The sequence below is a fragment of the Poecilia formosa genome, unplaced genomic scaffold (assembly GCF_000485575.1).
Source record: "Poecilia formosa unplaced genomic scaffold, Poecilia_formosa-5.1.2 Scaffold15, whole genome shotgun sequence".
Taxonomy (NCBI): Eukaryota; Metazoa; Chordata; class Actinopteri; order Cyprinodontiformes; family Poeciliidae; genus Poecilia; species Poecilia formosa.
Genome location: NW_006799954.1, coordinates 2,902,475 through 2,921,787, shown reverse-complemented (window position 1 = coordinate 2,921,787; position 19,313 = coordinate 2,902,475). Strand labels below are relative to the sequence as shown.

Sequence of the window (19,313 nt, the reverse complement as noted above, 5' to 3'; positions counted from 1 at the left end):
AAAACAGGAACATGTGGGGTAAAAAGCCAGAAATGTAAACAGTGTCTTTAATGATGTATTAAATGGAAAGATACCTGGCTATAAAACACAAAGGTGTGACTGCCCAGTGAGTTGGGAGCTGGAATATGTTACAGCTTATGATATGTGGTTCCAGGCTTGGGGTGGTACGACTCAGTAGCCCGCTCTGTAGGTTCCTGATCCTTTCAAGCTGCCTGATCCCATGAAAGTGATTCCAGATGGACTGGAGAAGGTGGGATATACCACCACTGTCTGCCCATTCACAGCAAGTACAATTAACAGCTTGAGCTCCTCCATGATCTAGCTATAGAGAAAAGAAGCTGTGTAAAGGTTATAAAAACACCTAAACGCACCGGGAGGATTGTGTTTCTTTATCTAAATGAGAAATATTGTGAAACAAAATGGGACGGTAGTCTCAGTGGCAACGCCAACATTTTGGCTTCGGGCTCCTGATCCCATCATGCGTGGTCAAAAGATATGGGTGGGGAAAAAAGAAAACTTGTTGTTTTCTCCTGGTAAACTAAACAGTGAATGATGACTCCTGGTAGATAAATGATGTGGACGGACAGCTGTTGGTACCCACTTGGGTTTCCACCACATGGAACATGTCGGGTCCGTTGCCAGCAAGTCGGTTGGGTATCCTGATGTCCACAGTGGAGCCGGGTAGCCTGCTGGGCCCCTTGTTTATGGCCTGGAACCATCAAGAAGAAACAAGAGAAGAGAAAATTAAATAGATATAATGTAGGGAAAGATGTAAAAAATAGAAACACGAAGTACCTGGAAAGTCAGATTGAGAGGCTGAAAGTTGCATTTCATGTCTTCCAACTGGATGAAATGAGAGGCATCGATGGAGTTTCCATACGAGAAGGAGCCTGGTGTCACCACACTGCAAGATTGGTTCATTAACGCAGGTAAACATTTACTCCAACCAGGATTCACAGACATTTCCCCAAAGCAAATGAACTGTACATTTTTAGGAGATATTTGTGCAGTGGTCAAACTTCAAAATTTAACAGACATATGAACATAAAGAGAGCAAGGATGGATGGATGGATGGATGGATGGAGTTAAAAACAACTTCTAAACAGACGTAGAGCTAATAAGTCTAAAATAAAAATAAAATTTCCTGACTTTTTTCTTTTTTTCTCCAACTTGTAAAGTCCTTAAAATGAAACTCTGGACGGTTCCAGACAGTTTGGTTCAGAAATGTTCAGAGGGGGTTTTCTTTAGCAACTGAAAAATGTTTCCAGATTTAGTCTGAAACCTCCTTCAACATCAACCACAGCTGCCTTATCACATGTCAAGAGTTCTGGCAAATATGGGCTGTTTTACATCTTTCTTCTTCCTCTGTGAAGCAGAGCTATGATAAAGTAATCAAAGATAAGGGTTTCAGAGCTGATATCCTCCACAGGGAGGAAAAACACTCCCTCTCTTCCTGAACAGATGGAAATCCAGACCGTGTGTGACTCAGATGTCTGTTAGACAGCTTCGGGCTTGTAAAGCAGGAACTGTAGCATCGTGGCTGATCCGGTTAGTTCTTACCCAGTAATCGTGGTGTCCGTCTCGTGGATCAGAGAGATGGACAGGTCTAAACTGTTGTCGGAAAGTTTGTGCTCCGGGTTGGCGCTAAAAACACAAAGAGCAATAAGGTTGCAGTCTATTTGTCATGTTAACATTTTTCATAGTTTCTCACGTTAAAACCAGAACTTCCATGTATTTTATTGGGATTTTTTTGTGACGGACCAATGAAAAGTGGAGCATAATTGTGAAGGGGAGGAAAAATGTTCCAGTTGTGTACAAAGTGTGGTATGCACATATTGTTCTGCCAGATTTGCGCATCCAGGGACTGTATTTTGTGCCCATTCTTCTTTCCTCAGCTAGACTGGACAAACAGCTTTAGTGGACATAAATTTGTAAGTCAGTCTACAGGTTCTCAGTTGGAATTATGTCTGGACTTTTGACTGGGCCATGCTAGAATAAATAAACTTTAATCTAAACTAAACTCTGGCTGGATGCTGAAGGTTGTCCTGCCAGAAAGTAAACCTCCGCTCCAGTCTCAAGTCTCTTGCAGACTCAAACAAATTTTCTTCAAGTATCGCTTTGTGTTTATTCCGTCCATTTCATCATCAACTCTGACTGGCTTCTCTATCCCTGCTGAATAAAAGCCATGTTTGCTGTGTCACCTTAACTTACTTGTGGCAAACTACAAACTAGACTAAGCAAAAGTTGGCAGAACACATTTGCACGGCACACTTGTCTAATGTTTGTTTTATTTTTCTTCAGCTTTGGAACTATGAATCAGTTGGACTATCTCATTAAATCCCAAATTAAATGTATTTGTGATTGTAATATAATTTAAGGTTAAAAAGCATAAGGTGTAAAAATATTCACCCTGTATTTTAATTAACACATTTCAAAAAAGGTAACTTCTTTGTAACAGCCATACCTTTTTGCTTGAACCAAGAACTGCAATGTGTCGTTTTCCCCAGAAACCTGAGTTGTGTCAAAGATGACAGCAAAATGGTACTGCAGAGAGCAAAACCAGAACAACAATGAGCCGGTTTCAATAAAGCAAGTCACACACACTCAACGAGAGCTAGAAGATGCATGCTAGACCTAACTACCTTTGTTTGAGCTCTCATGAAGGGAAATCCCACACTGCATTTGAGGAAGTCCAAATCGACGAGTCCACAGGAAATACCCTTTTCTTCCTGCAAAAAGAAAGATAGACAGAGAGTAAGAGGAGGCGATGAGAACAGACAAAGTGGAGACAGGCTGGGTGACAGGCATGGAGACGGATGACAGCAAGAGGAAGAACCAGCAGACAAGACGTAGACAAGCACAAAGAAATCAGCTCCGATAAGTNGATGCAGTGGCTTTGAATGGCAGACTAAATAAACAAATTAGCTGCAAGAGAGAACCGTCAGGTGCAAATCCCTCCTAATATTTACAGTACGATCAGAGAATATCATGTGTCCAAGCTGAAGGAATGGGTTTCGAGTTTTTCATGGAGTTCTAAATCAGATTTGAACAAAGAATGCACAAAGCAATGATGGCACACACGTCTTAGCGGGTGGGTAATTGGACAACGGCCAGACTGTGTGTTTGGAAGCTTGTCTAAACAGTATAGAGCTTCGCAGGCTGCGCTATGTAAACACTGAGGGCTTGACCCCATGAGGAGTAAGAATTCTTTTAGTGAGAGTTCACTGAGAGCCTATAAGCTGAGCTCACGGTCTGGGAGCAGAGATGCCTCACAAAGAAAAAGGGAGGCTGCACACTCTGGGAATATTCAGTAAGAGGCCAGTGGAAGAGGTGGTGATAGTCTCTGTTGATATATTTAAAGGCAGACATCCATTTGCGTTATCATCCAGCTACCTCCTGCTTAGCAGTTCTCCCTGGCTTCATTGAGTCACCTCAAAGGGATCCCATAATGCAAAATTCACATTTTCCACATTTGTGTAGTTCCATTTGGGTTTCAATTGCTTCTACAAACTGCCCAAGTACTCAAGGAAAAACACCCATATGTTTTCTGGAAATAAATTAATGGTTTTTGGTGTCTGGAAAATGAGCCATTTCAAAAACTATTCCAATACCTCTACAGGAGATCTTTCCTGGCCACAGCCATCTACACCAACTCTGTAATTAAATGAGTTACTTTAAGTTTTCCTTCGGGATCAATAAAGTATTTTTGAATTGAATTGAAACCTTCCGAATATAACGTTGAATAACCAGGCACTGCCCCTCACACAGCAATCCCAATGAAGTCCAGTCTGTTACCTAGCAACACCAGGTGAGATTCATAACGTTTGGTTAGCTGGTTTTAATGGATTCGCTGTACAATGGCTGCTGGAAAAGACGAATGTTTTATGCTTGACTTCCGTGCTGGAATCTTGTTGGTTGTGTAGGAGGCTCTACTTCTGCATGTCAAAGATGTACAGTCGTATAACTGCATGCATCCATTTTCATGTGCGAGTGTAAACATTCAGTCAGGGGGTTAGGGGTGGCCAGTTATTTGGATTTAAGGTGAAACAGCTAATTCTGAAAGGAGCTCAAAATAGGCAGAACTGAGGAGACTAAAATACAATTATCTAAGAATTATTTTGTGCAAAAATGTAATGAACATGTGCATAGCCCATCCTAATCTGTTGAAGAAAGCATAATAGGTCACCTTCAAATAAACCCATAATGGAGACCATGGTGAGTCCTGCAGATGGAGGCCGGTAGAGGGTTGGAGGTCCCCAAGCAAAGCTGGCAATAATGGAATTTCCTCTATTTCCTGTATTTCTGCATGCTGCTGTGCAAACAGTGCTGATCCCAAGGGGACAGCCAGGATTGAGATTAGGAAAGTCAGCTTATTTACCCATCAACCACCTGGCTGGTTGAGAGAGAGCAGAGCGCGCTGACATGTGGCACAGTATGCCTCTGCAGTGACGGGAGAGATGAGGTCTGTTTGTTCAGCACTTCTTCACTTTCTCTCTCTGCTCTTTCTCAGTCAGGATTGGGATTGTCACAAGTAGCAGGCAAGGCTATTAAACATCACCAGCTCTGTTTACGCTGCTCTGGAGAATACGGAGGCATCTTGTGGAGTGGTGTGTCAGTGTGAATGACAATACACAGGAGGCCTGTTTTTCTGCATGACTTCCCAGTGTTTTAATGTCTCCATCAATCAAAGTATTTAGACATTTGGCTTGACTTGGGTCTTTGCAGTCCAAGCCATAGTCATCACCTACTTAATACTATTCTTTGTAGGTATGCAGATGAATGTTTTCATCGCCTTAACTATGAAAAATGTCACTTTATATAGCCAAGAAAATCAGTGAGTCAAATATTCTTTGGTTTACACTTTCCTCAATCACATTCCAAACCTCTGGGCTTTTTACCACAATGTTAATATGCTCCAAATGTCGGAGCATTCAGCAATATGAAAGCTGCTGTCATGCTGTTTCCTATCTCACCATGTATGCTAATGCACTAAAAAATGTGGGTATAAACATGAGGAAGTGAAGTAGATTTTCTGAAACATTAAGACCTGTCACTACTCTGAGGTAATGAGTGTCACGGGATAAATAATGCAAGAATATCGAGATTCTTTCATATTTAAAGATCAACAGGGAATGACATTTATATTCTCTATGATTGAACCCAAGACATGGATAATAACTAGTTACATTACATAAGTTACTATTCGGAAAAGATGTAATTTAGGAGTATTTTTATCTTAAGTAATATTATTAGAAACTATGATGTTACTTGAGTAACTGTGAGTAATTTCACTGAACAAATAGCGAGCTTATTTTAATCTAACTTTCACAGAACATAGACAAATGAGTTTTACATTGAAAGAAAATTATTTGAAAAAATTATTTTTCTCTTTTCTCTTTTTTCTCATGGTCATAATTTTGCAATTATGACCATGATGTTAATTATGTTCCTTTCAGTCTTTAAAATAAAAAGTTCACATAACTTTATACTTTGGTTCATTTTAATATTAAAGGTTTGAAGTTTTGATCAGTAACTCAGTTCTTGAGTAATCTTTTTGACATTTTTTTTACTCTTACTTGAGTAATTTCTTAGGCAGTTACTTTACCACTACTAAAATATGTTGAAGTAGTGCTACTCTTATTTAAATACAATTTCTGGGCACTCTACCCATCACTGACTGAACCCAATTGTATTTATTTTATCCAGAGCGCTAATTTATTTCTCTATTTTTAGAACAATTTTCATAAACATTGGAAGACAATTTGGTGGCATAAAACATCTGCCCTTCTTTACAAAAGCATAGAAGAAAAACTGAAGATTTGAAGAAAAAAATAAACTTATGTCTGAAGGAAACAAATTGTTAAAACTCTAACCTAGTGTAGGATTTTCTTTTTCTCCTTAAGCCCCTTCATCTCCACAGGCTACTGGCACCTTGTGGTGCAGGAACATGAGAGAAATGATTCACTCCAACCTTAAATCTGAGGGGAGACACGTGTCTCACTGCTGCTTTGCCAAGTGCAGAAAAAGGCTCAGAGGGTTTGCTGACTTTAGCTCAGGAAAAGAGGGTCACATCATCACCTCAGACTTGTAAGTTAGTAATTACAATTCTGCTTAGAGCATACGGTAATAAATCTGCTGTGTGGCCTCTTTGTAATCCTTTCCTACTGTTCACTTCCTGTTTCCTTTCTGCAGCGGACCACCCTGACTTATCATCTTCCTTAGCAACACGAGGCTTTGGGGCAACCTGGTTAAACTGACTCCAAATGTCAGCTGTGCTCATTAGATTTGCTATGAAACTGAAACGTTTTCACTGTTGTTTTAATAGTTCCCTGCAGTGTGTATTCTGTTTAAATTCGATTTCACCTTTGTGTGGAGCTTTCGACCCCACCCCATGCTCGGTATTTTGTGGAGTCAATCTCCTGTATTGCAACGGTGAAAAAAAGGCAGCTGGAGGAAAAACAAGGGGCCCATTATGAAAGAAGAAAAGCCTTCCTGATGAATGCTGTCAGAGCGTGCCGTTTGACCTGCTGAATCTCTGAGATGTGACCGGATTCTTGCATCAAGTGAGCACACAGTTGCTAGCAGAGGCAGATACTACTAAATCTACTGACTATGACTGTGAGGTGGAAGTGGGCAGATATTTCTCTTACAGTAAGTATCATCAAAACTATGAAATGCACTTTTTGCAGGTCTTTGCTCTTCCGTTTGGGTCTCAACTGTTTCTATAAACAGCCCAAGTGCTTAAAAAAAAAAAAATCACTGAGCTATTTAATGCCAATTAGTTCATGTTTTTTACTGTCTGAAAAACAAGCCGTTTTAAAAAACCTCCTGATTGTTAAGTCACATTTGACGGACACTGTGCCGTTACCTAGCAACCCCAACCAAGCCCAGCCACATTACCTAGCAACCTAAGTGGTGCTCTAGCATGTTCAGTCAGCTGGTTTTACCGTTGTATGCATTGTACAATGGCTGCTAGAAAAAACAAGTGGTTTTTTTTTTTTTGTTGACTTACCATCCAAAACCCGCTTGCTGCATTCTTATTAGCTGTGCAGGAGGCTCTACTTATACTTTTTAAAGATGTATGGTTGTATAATTGCGTATCTGTTTGCAGCTATTTTTATGTAAACATTGAAATGGGGGGTGTGGCCAGCAGAAGCTTATTTGGGTTCAAAGTGACAAGAGGCCCTAAAACAACTCATTGTGAAAGGAGCTAAAAATAGATCAAACTGAGCAGACCAAAATCTAATTACTGAGGAAGAATTTTGAGTAAAAAATGTAACAAACATGTTTTGTATCACCCATAGACCTATCCTGACCTGTTCAAGGAATACCTTTAAAGTATTAGAGTTTTTTAGACACGAATAAGGTGATTTAAAAAGTCCAGGAGCCAAACTTGTTATGGGAGCTTGGGCAATACCTGTTCTGCCATGTTCCCACACATATAACTCATGCGTTGTTGACTTGAGACGTCTGTGTTGAATGAGTCACAGAGGTGAATGTATGACAGGTCGGCTGAAGGAGCTGCCCTCAGAGACAGGACAGCTGCAGCTGCTGCTCCTGCTGCGGCTGCCCTGCTTCTTGTCCTTTCATCTTCTCGTCTACCTACGCAGCTCAGGAAGTCTAGCTCTTTGGTCCTCACACATAAACATTTCTTTTATGTGCTTTACTATTTAGACTACACTTCTCCTGTATACACCTGGATAAGCTTTGCATAGACGCTGCATTTGAGAAAATGCACATCTCGCGTGGAGGAACACAGCCCAACAAACTGTGCAGTGGAAGAAAAAATATGTATGCTTTTCACATTTTTAATAAAAATGTATAAATTCTCCGCTTTCCTTAATTTACTAACTCTAAATAAAGTGAAATGTAAATGAGAAAAACGCATTTCAAATTCCTCTCAGCAAACATGGAAGAAGCTCCTCTGATTGGATGAAAAACATAACTGTAAAGCAACATGCAAAATTCAAGTCAAAACTGCACAGCACGGTGGTGGCAGTATCATGCTACTCTTCTGCAGAGACACGAACGCCGATAACAGTTGACATGAAGATGGATGGAGCCAAATGCAGGTTAATCTCTGAAGATAAGCTGCTAGAGGCTGCAAAAGACTTGAGACTGGGACAAAGCTTCACCTCAAGCAGGAACTTGGACCGAAACATTCAGCCAGAACTACAGTGGAATGTTATAAAACAAAATATAGCATATGTTTGCCAGACCTTATTATTTCCATCTAATCTGGCAAAGAAGAATACGCAAACACTTCCAGTCTCAAGTTATGCAAAAGCTGGTATTGCAGCAAAGTTTCTACAAAAGTAATGACCCAAGGTGGCGGACACAAATCCAATCCACACTTTTGAGATTGTTAAATACCATTGATTTTCTTCCGCTCCAGTTATTCACTACTACATGTGAAACATCGGAGAGAGAACCGCGTGGTTTACAGAACATACGTGGGAAACAGTAAATGAACAGGAAGTGCTCAGAGACCTACAGACCTTCTGCCAGAAGTTGATGTAGAGAACTTCCCTGGAGAAGTTGAAGTAGATGTTGGTGTCGTAGGCATCATCTCCAGAGTTGGAGATCGTCACATTCAAAGAGACGTTACGCACTGCGCCAAGAGCCAGATGCGGTCTGACATGAAGTCTGGCAGGAATATTAGAGAAACAGGAGAAGTGTTAAAATATAATATTAGTACGTTAATAAGTATTTAATTTAGTAAAAGCTTAATCAGTTAGCAATAGTTGAGCAGAAAATTTAGGATATTATTCTTCATCCCTTTGTATTTTTGTTAACTTTATTAGTTGCTTTATCTGGTTTTGTTTTCTTTTGTTATTGTTTTACAATGTATATTTTATTGATTAAGTTAGAGGTGATTTTATATTTTACACACCACTTTGGTAAACTATTGTTATTTTAAATGTACAATTTGAACAAATTCAATCTCTTTTTGGCGAATGTATGTTTGAGGTATGTTATTTGTCTCTTGTGAAAGAAATTGTTCACAAATTGTTGTGTGTATTTTTGATATATACTTACTCTTGTCTTTAAATAAAAAATAATGTATGAAATAAGACACATTTAGAAGAAAGGGGGCAGTGTTAGATAAGTTTATACTTCTGCCTATCTCCTTTTTAAACAAGTAGTTATCTAAATATCTATCTCCAGAATTTGAATGTGAATGTGATTTAAATACATAAGCTAAGTTTAGTTAAAGTTTAGCTAACTAAACTTTAACTTTGAACCAGTGAGCAATGTTTAAAGTTTCCTTTAAATTTGTGATTTTTGTAGAAAAGCTTCTTAATAGATTGAGAAACATATCCAGGGTTTTTCATAAAGTAAAAGATTCAAAAATGTGAAAAGGCACCTCCCTGACTATGGAAAAACATATGGATGGTCTCCAGACATGCGTCATGGTTCCCCTACCCACACCCACAAGGCTTATTACATCAGTTCAGTGTCTCTGAACTGAAACCAGAGACACAAAGCTCAGCTACAAAGCAGAAGGTCTTTTTTACCCGGACAGCAGGAGCTTCCCATGAAGCCTTAGGTCTGCAGCGCAGTCGTCTGACAGGCAGTTCTTCTCAAACCAGGTCTGAAGAGGAAACGCAAAGCACACAGTTCAAATGACCTCATGCAGTTCATGAACTGAACACAAAGCCTCAGCGATCAGACAGGGGGCAGTGTTGTGTCGCTGCAGAAGACATCGAGAACACTTTATTCCAGGAAAGTTTATCTAATTTCTTGATTTTAATTACTGTCGTATGAGGCTAAATCATGAAAGGAAATTTAAGACGAGTGGTTTAGTTTGATTACTTTCCGACACATGGGGACTGTAGATACTTAAAGAAAAAAAATCATTTATTATCTAGAATAGCGGTTCTCAACATGGGCGGTACCGCCCCCCAGGAGGCGTTCAGAGTATGGCAAGGGGCGCTGGCGGACATTTTTACGAAAGGGGGTCACTGGGATGCCTTTGGGGGGCGTTTGGTCGAAGGTAAACTTTACACTTTAAATGCACAACAATGCCAGTTTAGACTTTGAGCAACTTAGTAAAACTGTATTGTGTAACATTAAACCATGCTTGGCTGCAACAATATACATGGCAGCTCTTCTTCTCTTCAGTGTTTGTTAGCTTCTGTTAGCTTCTTGGCACAGCTCCGTTCTCCTGCTACTGGTAGCTAAAATCACGACACCCTCACCGTGTCTCTGAAAAATGAACCCATTTAAATAAAGAAATCCCTCCATAGTGATACCACGATAGAGTGCTTTCATTTTATACCGGAGCTGTAAGTGGTCCTGTATGAAACTGGGGTGATAGAACAACACAGCACTTTTAAATTTCAATAATCAGAATACCGAAATTGTTTCCGTTGCTTTAAAAGGTTTATGTCAGTCTGCCTTTTCCCCATCGATACGCTTCCCGACCGACCGCCCTGAGGGGCTTAAAAAAACAAAGACGCGCACATTGCGCAAAACTCTGAAACAGGAGAAGCGGGACATAAAACGGAGCTACGAACTAGATGTGAATTATGGCATAAAAACAGAGAATCCGACGCTGAACAGTGAAAAATCAACACATGATGTGAAACACATGATGATTAGGCGGCGCAGCAGGTGATGAGTGAAGATTACTGATGGTGAGCGTCAATAAATGATAAAATAAATCTAGCAACAGGAAAGAACTAAAGTGGACATAGCAATAAACCAAGAGGATAATACTAATCAAAGGAAACTAAATGGGAATGAATGAATAACAAAATGCAAGAATAAACTAAGAAACTAAACTAAATACAGAGGAATAAACTGGTATGGCAAGACCTTTCGATCAATAATTAATACAGAGGACTGTATGGCATGAATAAACACACTATTTCCAGATAAAAAGTAAAATAATATTGTTGAAATGTCATGGGTTTGTTGAGACCACATCTAGTACTGAGAATAAATATATCTTACAGATCATAACAGTAAATAACTTGTCACTTATTCATGTTTTAAATTAGATTTGATTAAGAACCAGATTTGTTCTTTGTAATTTCTGTCCAGTAAAACTATTAATCTACAAATAAATAGACAGGTCTATATAAAGATATAATCAATGTTTCTGTCTCATATTTCTATGGCATTAAAGGATCTGGAACTTTTGTTTTTCCACTGAAAGCTCTGGATTGCACACTAAACGCCATGTGGGTGAAGTTTTATGGATGATACTCTGATGTCTCATTCTCCTGAAGGCAGCACAGAGCTGCACCACCAGAAACCGACAGAAACACTGAAGAGAGGAAGAGCTATGATTAATGTAGTTACAGTTCTATCCATGTTTTAATGCTGCAGAGCTCAGTCGTTTTGCAAATAGTTCAAAGTTTAAACTGGCATGTTGTTCATCTTTTATCTGATCATCTTGTAGAATATTTAAGAACAAGAAAATGGCACAAAATAAGAATATTTTTTCCACTCTGATTGGCTGCTGTTAGGCCTACAGATTTTAACTTAAATGTTCATTGCATTTTTCGTAGACGCCTGTGAAAATAATTTCTATTCCCATGGCTTTTTTGTTCTCTGGGAAATTATTTTTGATGATAAATACAGAAACAAGCATAAACATCAAAACATCTACAATAGTGATAGAAATATTAATGATAAAATAATGGTCAGTGCAAGGTAGCCTGCAAATTTTTTGGTGGGGGGCAGTGAGGGACCTGGATAAGGGCTAGGGGAGCGCTGGCCCAAAAAAGGTTGAGAAACACTGATATAGAAGAAAAAAAGACAGAGGAGAAACATGTGGGGAAGGTTACTGGGGTTGGAAAGAAAATAAATAAGTCTCTGTAGATTCCTCTCAGATAAAAAAATTCCCTCAAAGACAATGATAAGTAACTAAAACCAAATTATTTTAAACTGTGGTTGACGTATTTTCTACATTCCTGCGATGGCCAACAGGGAAACATAACTGTAAAGAAACAGGTGTGAAGATAATATACTAGAGAGTCAAGGTGACGAGGGAAATGAGGTCATCTTAAAAGACCGACACATTTTTGCTGAAACAATAAAACAAACAAAAACACGTTAAAATGTGATTTGCTGGTCTGTTATAAACAAGCAAAAATATTTCACACTACATTTTTTCTATATTCTATGACATTTTTTGGAAGAGCTGATAATTTTAAGTGGACTAGTCATATTCAAGAACGTATACATACGCATGTATTATATAAGATGAAAACTACACATGAAACTAGACAAAAACACTTGGTAAGACTTTGTGTTTTTGCAGTCTGGGCTTTATTTCAAATTATTTGAGGCTTTACACACTTTATGAATCCATATCGCCATTATGTCTCAGTATTGTACCTCATTCTTGACAGCAATCTTGTTTCCTTTCCTCCATCGCAGCACTGGTGTGAGCGCAGGCAGTTCTCGGTCCTGCTGTCCCGTCGTCACATGCTTCCCCAGGCTGTAGGCCACCTCGAATGTGATGGCCGTAAACACATCCTTCACTTCTTTCTGCAGGGAACACAAACAACCAGACGAATGCTGAGAATCTGTACCACTGTGTGCACGAAATGCACACAAAAAAAACTGTAAAAACTGAACATAACTTCAGAGAAGTAACAGCAATGTAAGTGTCTGGGTGATTATAGTCATTTAATGTCTTTTTCCAATTAACATGTGGTGCAAAAAGTGAACACAGCAGATTTTGAGAAGATCACACAGTCTGGATGTGATGCGATAATATCTCACGAGGCCGAAATGCAGATCATGTGAAACGGTTTAAATGGATGAGTGACACCTCTCTCTCATCAATGGCTCCAGTTTTTGTTTTTATTTTTTATTTTTTTGCCTTTTACTCGATGAATGTATTAAAAGCAGAACCTCTGTGAGTTCCAGGCAGAGTTGATCTTTTTTTAAACCTGCTGGCACTGCCTCTGGGAGATATCGCTTCGCTTTGGCTGCTCCATCTGAGACCCCAACAAGGATTGTTTGATTTGGCGTCGAGTTTGGAAATAATGCAGACAGAATGAAAACAGGGGGCTTAACGTGATCAGATCTTTAATCTCTAAGAGACGACAACGCTGGAAGACACACGTGGGAAAAGCTGATGGTGATGAGGGGTTTTTGTCTATCAAAGCAACCCTCCGCTCTTTGAAAGGAGCTGGATAGGCTTTATTTTTTGCATTCGCAGTCTGAAAGCTGCAGCAAAAACATTAACAGCGACCTCAGTCTCTGAACCTGATGTCGACCGACACAGAGCCAAGCCCACAATGTCAATAGAAAGCTCTTCCTTTCATCGTCCGGTGGCCGTCACGGCCGGTCGTTCTGTATTGCTTTCAACGTTTTGTCCTTTATCACTGCGCTTCACGCTGACCACCCACCCATCCTCTGCCCACGGTTAGGAGCAGGGTCAGTCTGGGCTTTGAGCACATCACCGGTGTCAAACACACCCAAGCACATCAGCGCTGAGAGATTTATGGCAGGAAGGAGTCGTCGTTAGCAGGACATGAACAGACAAAAAACTAAATTATTTGAGGTACATTTGGGAAACGGTGCCACACGTAGATAAGAGCACAGCTTTGATGGTAACGTTAGCTCCACATGTGACATCTTTTTGATGTTTAAACAGTTTGACTTCAACAATTTGAAAACTGTGCGGAAAACAGGCAAATATTAAAGACCAACATGGTTAAAGTGCTAAACTTTTCAATCATGTTCTATTCAAACTCTATAAAATCAGCAAGATCGCCTGAGAATTTGCTGGTGTTAGATCCACACAAAGAGTAAATGGGTGGGACTTGAAATATAATTTCTATTCCTTTGGTTGATCTGGATCAAAAAAGGGACCTCTTTTTGTTGTGGTTAGCCTTCACATTGTGGTTTTTTTGGAAAAGGACTATAATTTGTAAATAAAACCAAGCGGGTGACGGTCATTGCTCCCACTGGTTGTGGGACAGAGCACAGAACCGGAAAAAAAAACCAACATGGAAGTTTGAAGCTGCATTTCTGTTGTGTACATTTGGCTCATTTTTACCATGACGCCCAACAACAGAGGCTCATGAAGTCCAATCAGATGCACATTTCCTGTAGCTGGTTTGGATCGAGTCCAGTGTATTCACACCAGAGTTTGTTTGAAAGCAAACTGAGACCAGCTGAAAACGTGAGTCTTGGTCTGGTTTTTTGGTCCACACCAGAGTTTGCTTGAGCGTATTCACACCTGGACAAAAGGTGTGGACTGATGGGGGAAATGAACTCTGGTCCATTTAAAGCAGACCAAATGTGTCAGGTGTGAATATACCCACAGGCTACCAAACAGCAGCTCGATATATGGTGGTACTCTATTTGAAACCTAGGAATTTAACATTGATGCACTTTTCTTTTCACAAAGTCTTTTCACGAATTATTTACAGCAAATTTGAAAGTTGTTCATACTGTGCAGGCTTACAGCTACCGCAGTTACTTTGCAGAGCGGTTTTTCGATCTTAAATCTAAAACACGCTAAATTAACTTAATGAATCAAATAATCAGGCCCAGATTGCCACAATTAGCTGCTATTATGTAGAAAAACATACACAATTTAAAAAAAGTCTCATATTACTTCAATGAGGGATCAACGAATGGTTCCAGGGTGAGTGACTGATTGAGACACGGGACGTTCGCAGTCCATCTGTCACAACTTCACGCCACATTTGAAAGTACAGAAGCGCTGTTGTTCCAGCCGTATGTCGGCTCATTCTCTTGGTAACATGACACGGTTATTTAGTGGTGGTGCACTGTGTTAAATGCTGGCAATGCTTTCAGCCTTAGTGGCAATTAAAACAGGATGCTTGAAACGGCCCTTGTCCTTTGTCCTTTAACTGAACTGACCTCCTGGGAGAAGCCTGCTTCAGTCTCAATCTCTAAAGTCTCCCCCCCGTCATGCTTATCGCACATTTTCACATGCCACAGGGGACACTGCGGACAAAACGGCTTAAAATAGAATGGGCTGTTTTGATACAATCCCCTATTTTATTTATCGCACAAGTAAACAGGACCCGATCTGAATTTACAGTGGAGGGAATTTTACCTGAATTCCTAAACAGAAAATCTTTTTTTTTTTCCTGTTTCAAACAGGAAGGAGGACTAGGAGTGAACTGGAGAGCTCCCAGGCCAAACAGTGTGCACTATAAGCGCCAGAGAGGCTGTTCGGTAACTTCGGGCCTGAGCTTTTAATATCCCTTGATCGGTGTTGCCAATTACCCAACCCAAACTCACACCACTGGTGGGGGTCATTTCCCCCCTCACGGTGCTGCGTTTATGGAACAGAGGAGTTCCTGAGCTGCAGCCAAGATGGAGACACTGGCCAGCATTTACTGGCCATTACGAATTATTTTATGAAAGGCACCCCAACAACTGCTCCTCACATGCTGGCGGAGTCCTCCAAGAGGCGGCTATTCTATAGTTAACAGGCATTTACTGTGTTGAGTGCTCCTACAAACACATGCTCTGCTGGGTGTGTCCCTGTTTGTTCAGAGAGTCAAACATCCATTGTGCTTATGATTAGTTGCTTGTTTTATTAAGAAACAATCTACCATTGAACTTTAGATATGAACCCTAAAATAAGCAAACTTGTTATCTCAACGCATTTATGGAGAAATAGCAATTTAGAGCACAATACGAAAACATTATTACTTCTTAAACCTTTCCACATTTTGTCATGTTACAACCGCAAACTTTGGTGTATTTTACTGGAGCTGATTGCAGCAGATCAACACAGAGTGGTGCATAATTACAAACTGGAAGGAAAATAATATGTGGTTTTCATTGTTTTTTTTCTCTTGCAAGAAACTAGAAAAATCATCAAAATGCTAAAATCTCTTGACTGATACGGTCGCTGTTATAACCATTAGTTGTGTGAACTTCATGACTGTGACTGAAGGAAAGCAAAAATTTAGAAATCCTACATATTTAAACCTGGCTTGTGATTTAGAGGAATGATGCTATTAAAAGTGTGTACGGTTCATAAAAAATATCCCTGACACTTTTCAGGCCTTTTGTGGACAAAACAGTTTGCTAAGGTTTCCGTAGTACAGAGCCGAGCTGCCAGAAAACTCCAGCGAGAAGCAGCAGCTTTCCTTTTCAGCCATAAATTTTTCTGCCACAGTATAAAGAAAATCCGCAAGCTCCAGCAGTTTCGTTCTTTTACGACACGTTTGGCACAGCGGCTGCTCGCCTGAAAATAGAAATGTTTTTCATTCACTGGATGCACGTCAGCCTGCATTTCTACATGTTTTAAATGAAAACAATATTTAACATACGTCGCTCTCACAGCCTGGAAAACGTTTCTGGCTGCTTACACTTAAACCCCTTTTATTTGACACAACAGTGCATGACTTACACCTTTCTGCTGCCTCTGCAACTCTTTTACACACATCTATAAAGTTGCAGTGTACGCCTGCAGAAATCTAACACTGCCACTGTATAGAAATAATTTGATTTAGTTGAACCAAATTGCAAATTTGGTGCTAAGCGTAAAGAGGGATGAGGTAATGTGAACATGTGCATCCACCTGAACTGACAGTCTGGAGAGGAGAGCATTAATCAGAGAAGCAACCAAAAGTCCAAGATAACTCTGAAGGAGATGCAGTGATTTACATGTGTATGTATTAATATGTATTTATTGCTATTTTTTATTTACACATACATTTATTTATAAATAACTTTATGCCCTCTGAACATGATTCTCTGGTTTCAAGGTGGGGCTATGGCCTCTCCTGATCCCCCACTTGGGGCCGCCACTGTTGAGAATCTAACACTATAACAGCAACATGACTTCCTTCACACAACTGCCTTTTACTCAAGAATGACAAGAGGAAAGCTTCAGAGGGAAACAAAAACTGCACATTGTTAAACACGATTCCCATGGCGACACCTGGTGGTGGCAGCATTATGCTGTGGGGATACTATTCTTTAGCAGGAACAAGAATTCTAGTCAGACTTGATAGGAAGATGGATTAGGCTAAATTCAGAACATTTCTGGGAGATAAACAGTTGGAGAGTGCAGAATTGTTGAGACCTGAGCAGAAATTCAGATTTAGCAGAACCATGGCCTGAAACACACATTGAGAGGAATAGATAGAGAAATGTTAAGAATCTAAAGATTAAACCACTGCGGATCTCCATGCCAGACAATAATACAAAACATCCAATGAAACTTCTAATTGTATCCAGAAAAAGAAAATAAAACAGCTAAAATGGCTCAGAGTCACCTTTATCCAACTACTAAAACTAATGGAAATGACCAAAGATCACTATGCATAGAAAGGACAACCTGAACCTTCGAAATATGTGAAGAATATTTTGAAGGTTTAAATCGTCATTACCAGCAAAGTTCTTGTATTAAGTATTTCATGCATTTTAGAACAGTGAGAATCCGATGTTTCACCCATAATTTAATTTGTGGAGTAATTTGCTTAAGTTTCTTTGTGTGTGTGGATCACCTGGTCGGTTGTTGACATCTGGTATAAATTTAATGTCAACAACTCCATTTGAAAATCTTTACCTGAGGAAAATTGTGATGTTTTTAATACTTTGTTTACGCCTCTCTTAGTTGTTGCCACCAACCTTGCTCAGCTGAACATGAGAGGTTGAGCGGATAAAGCCTTTCCAGTGCCTACATCCCCCAGAATGATGTGCGGTTCTGCATTGGATTTCAGTGACTAGTCTATATATTGAATATTCTATCAGATATATAATATGTTGATACTTATGGTCCATTCCTACTCCTGTTAATATTATTAAAGAGAATTGGCAAATATTTCAGCTTTAGAACTACAAACCCGGTAGAGACATACCGCAAAAGAAGCTATGTGTAATTTCCATCCCATCCAAAATGCGTGTGCTGCTTTGTGTTGGTCCTTCACAAAAAATCCCAACAAAATATGCTGATGTTCATGGGTCTTAACACTAGACAGCATAGAAGAGTACCTCCATATAAAATTTTATCTCTGGCGCTAAAGTATTAATGGGATTAACACGATGGTAACTCACCAAACTGCCCACTTCCTGCACACAGAGCAGCTTCACCACGGTGGGTGTGGGGAGGCTGACGTCAAGCTCCAAAATGCTGTGATGCTCAATTTAAACGCCTCATGCTTGGCTGAAACGCACAAGAGCTTCACTCTCAGCCAAACCACTCCCTCAAAAGTGTCCAGCTTCGTCTTTACTCAAAGAACTCCTTGTAAGGGCAAAGGATGTTTAGATGATTTACAGGTTGAAGCCATTTTATTTAAGAGCTAAGTGCTGAGGAATCTTTGTCTCAATGGAAAAAAAAAGCTTTTTTAGTCAAGTGATGAAAGGATCCAGCTTGTCAACAACAAGAGTGTACAGTGGGATACAAAGAGATAATGTGACACTTAACGAATTTAGAGCAATGTGTGCAGCATATGGTAGTCAAGTAGATAATGAGCTTATCTTATATTGGGCTTAATGTGTACAATTTGCAGCATTAAACTGTTAGTTACAGCAGATTATCAAAGAATGTTAAGAGGTTTGGGATGACAAACTGCAGGCATAGGAAAAAGAGTCACTGCAGCTGAAAACTACAGATGGGATTTGATGCGATCCGACATCATTCGTGCATTCACCTTCAGCTTGTTCATCTGTAAACATGGTACGCAGACATGAGCACATCTCACTCATCCTGTCTTCCCTTCATTGGCTTCCAGTGCAAATCTTAATGTTAGCTCATAAATGCCTAAATGGTCTTACTCCTCCATACCTCCCTGATTTATCTTCCCTCATGGGAGCTTAGATCAGCTATTTTTAGTTGTCCTAAAAACTAGCCAGCTTTTTCTGTAGTGGCTCCTGAACTTTAGAGTACGATGCCTTTAATTTCTAGTCCGTTCTATTTTATGAGTATATTTGTTTTATGTCTTAGTTTTTATCTCTTTGCTTCATCTGGTTTGTGCAAAAATGCTTGCACTTTTCAGCATGCTTTATAAATAAATTAGATCTGGATTTAGTGAGTTATTGCTGTGGTGCGTTGCCACTGCATGTGCTAAAATATATTTTTGAATGCTCTCCTATATCTTATTTTATGGAATTGTCCAAAAATGTATATCTTTAGCACAAAGCTTGAAAATGAGGGCATCTCTGTGGAAAACATTACTTCTCTAGGGAAGTATTAAACTCCTGTATCTTTTCAAAAACATTTAGATTTCTGATATAACAATGTTTCAGAAAATCAAACTTGTCCTGGTTCAAAGTCCACAAAAGCTTTAAACTATGAAAAATAACATCTGTGACAAAATTCTGCCTTTCATTTGAACCCCTCCGGCGTC

The 19,313-nt window shown here is 39.7% G+C and overlaps 1 protein-coding gene across 1 annotated transcript in view; it reads right to left on the bottom strand.

Moving 5' to 3' along the window:
- The window catches only part of itga9 (integrin, alpha 9), a 67,771-nt gene that overhangs the window by 12,399 nt on the left and 36,059 nt on the right, over positions 1-19,313 (bottom strand). Inside the window, exons 16-23 of the mRNA XM_007546224.2 lie at positions 12,352-12,504; positions 9,519-9,595; positions 8,499-8,646; positions 2,643-2,729; positions 2,465-2,544; positions 1,561-1,644; positions 796-904; positions 602-709 (exon numbers count right to left, since the gene is read on the bottom strand). Of these exons, the coding sequence (XP_007546286.1) occupies positions 602-709; positions 796-904; positions 1,561-1,644; positions 2,465-2,544; positions 2,643-2,729; positions 8,499-8,646; positions 9,519-9,595; positions 12,352-12,504 (846 nt within the window). The remainder of the gene's footprint in view (positions 1-601; positions 710-795; positions 905-1,560; positions 1,645-2,464; positions 2,545-2,642; positions 2,730-8,498; positions 8,647-9,518; positions 9,596-12,351; positions 12,505-19,313) is intronic.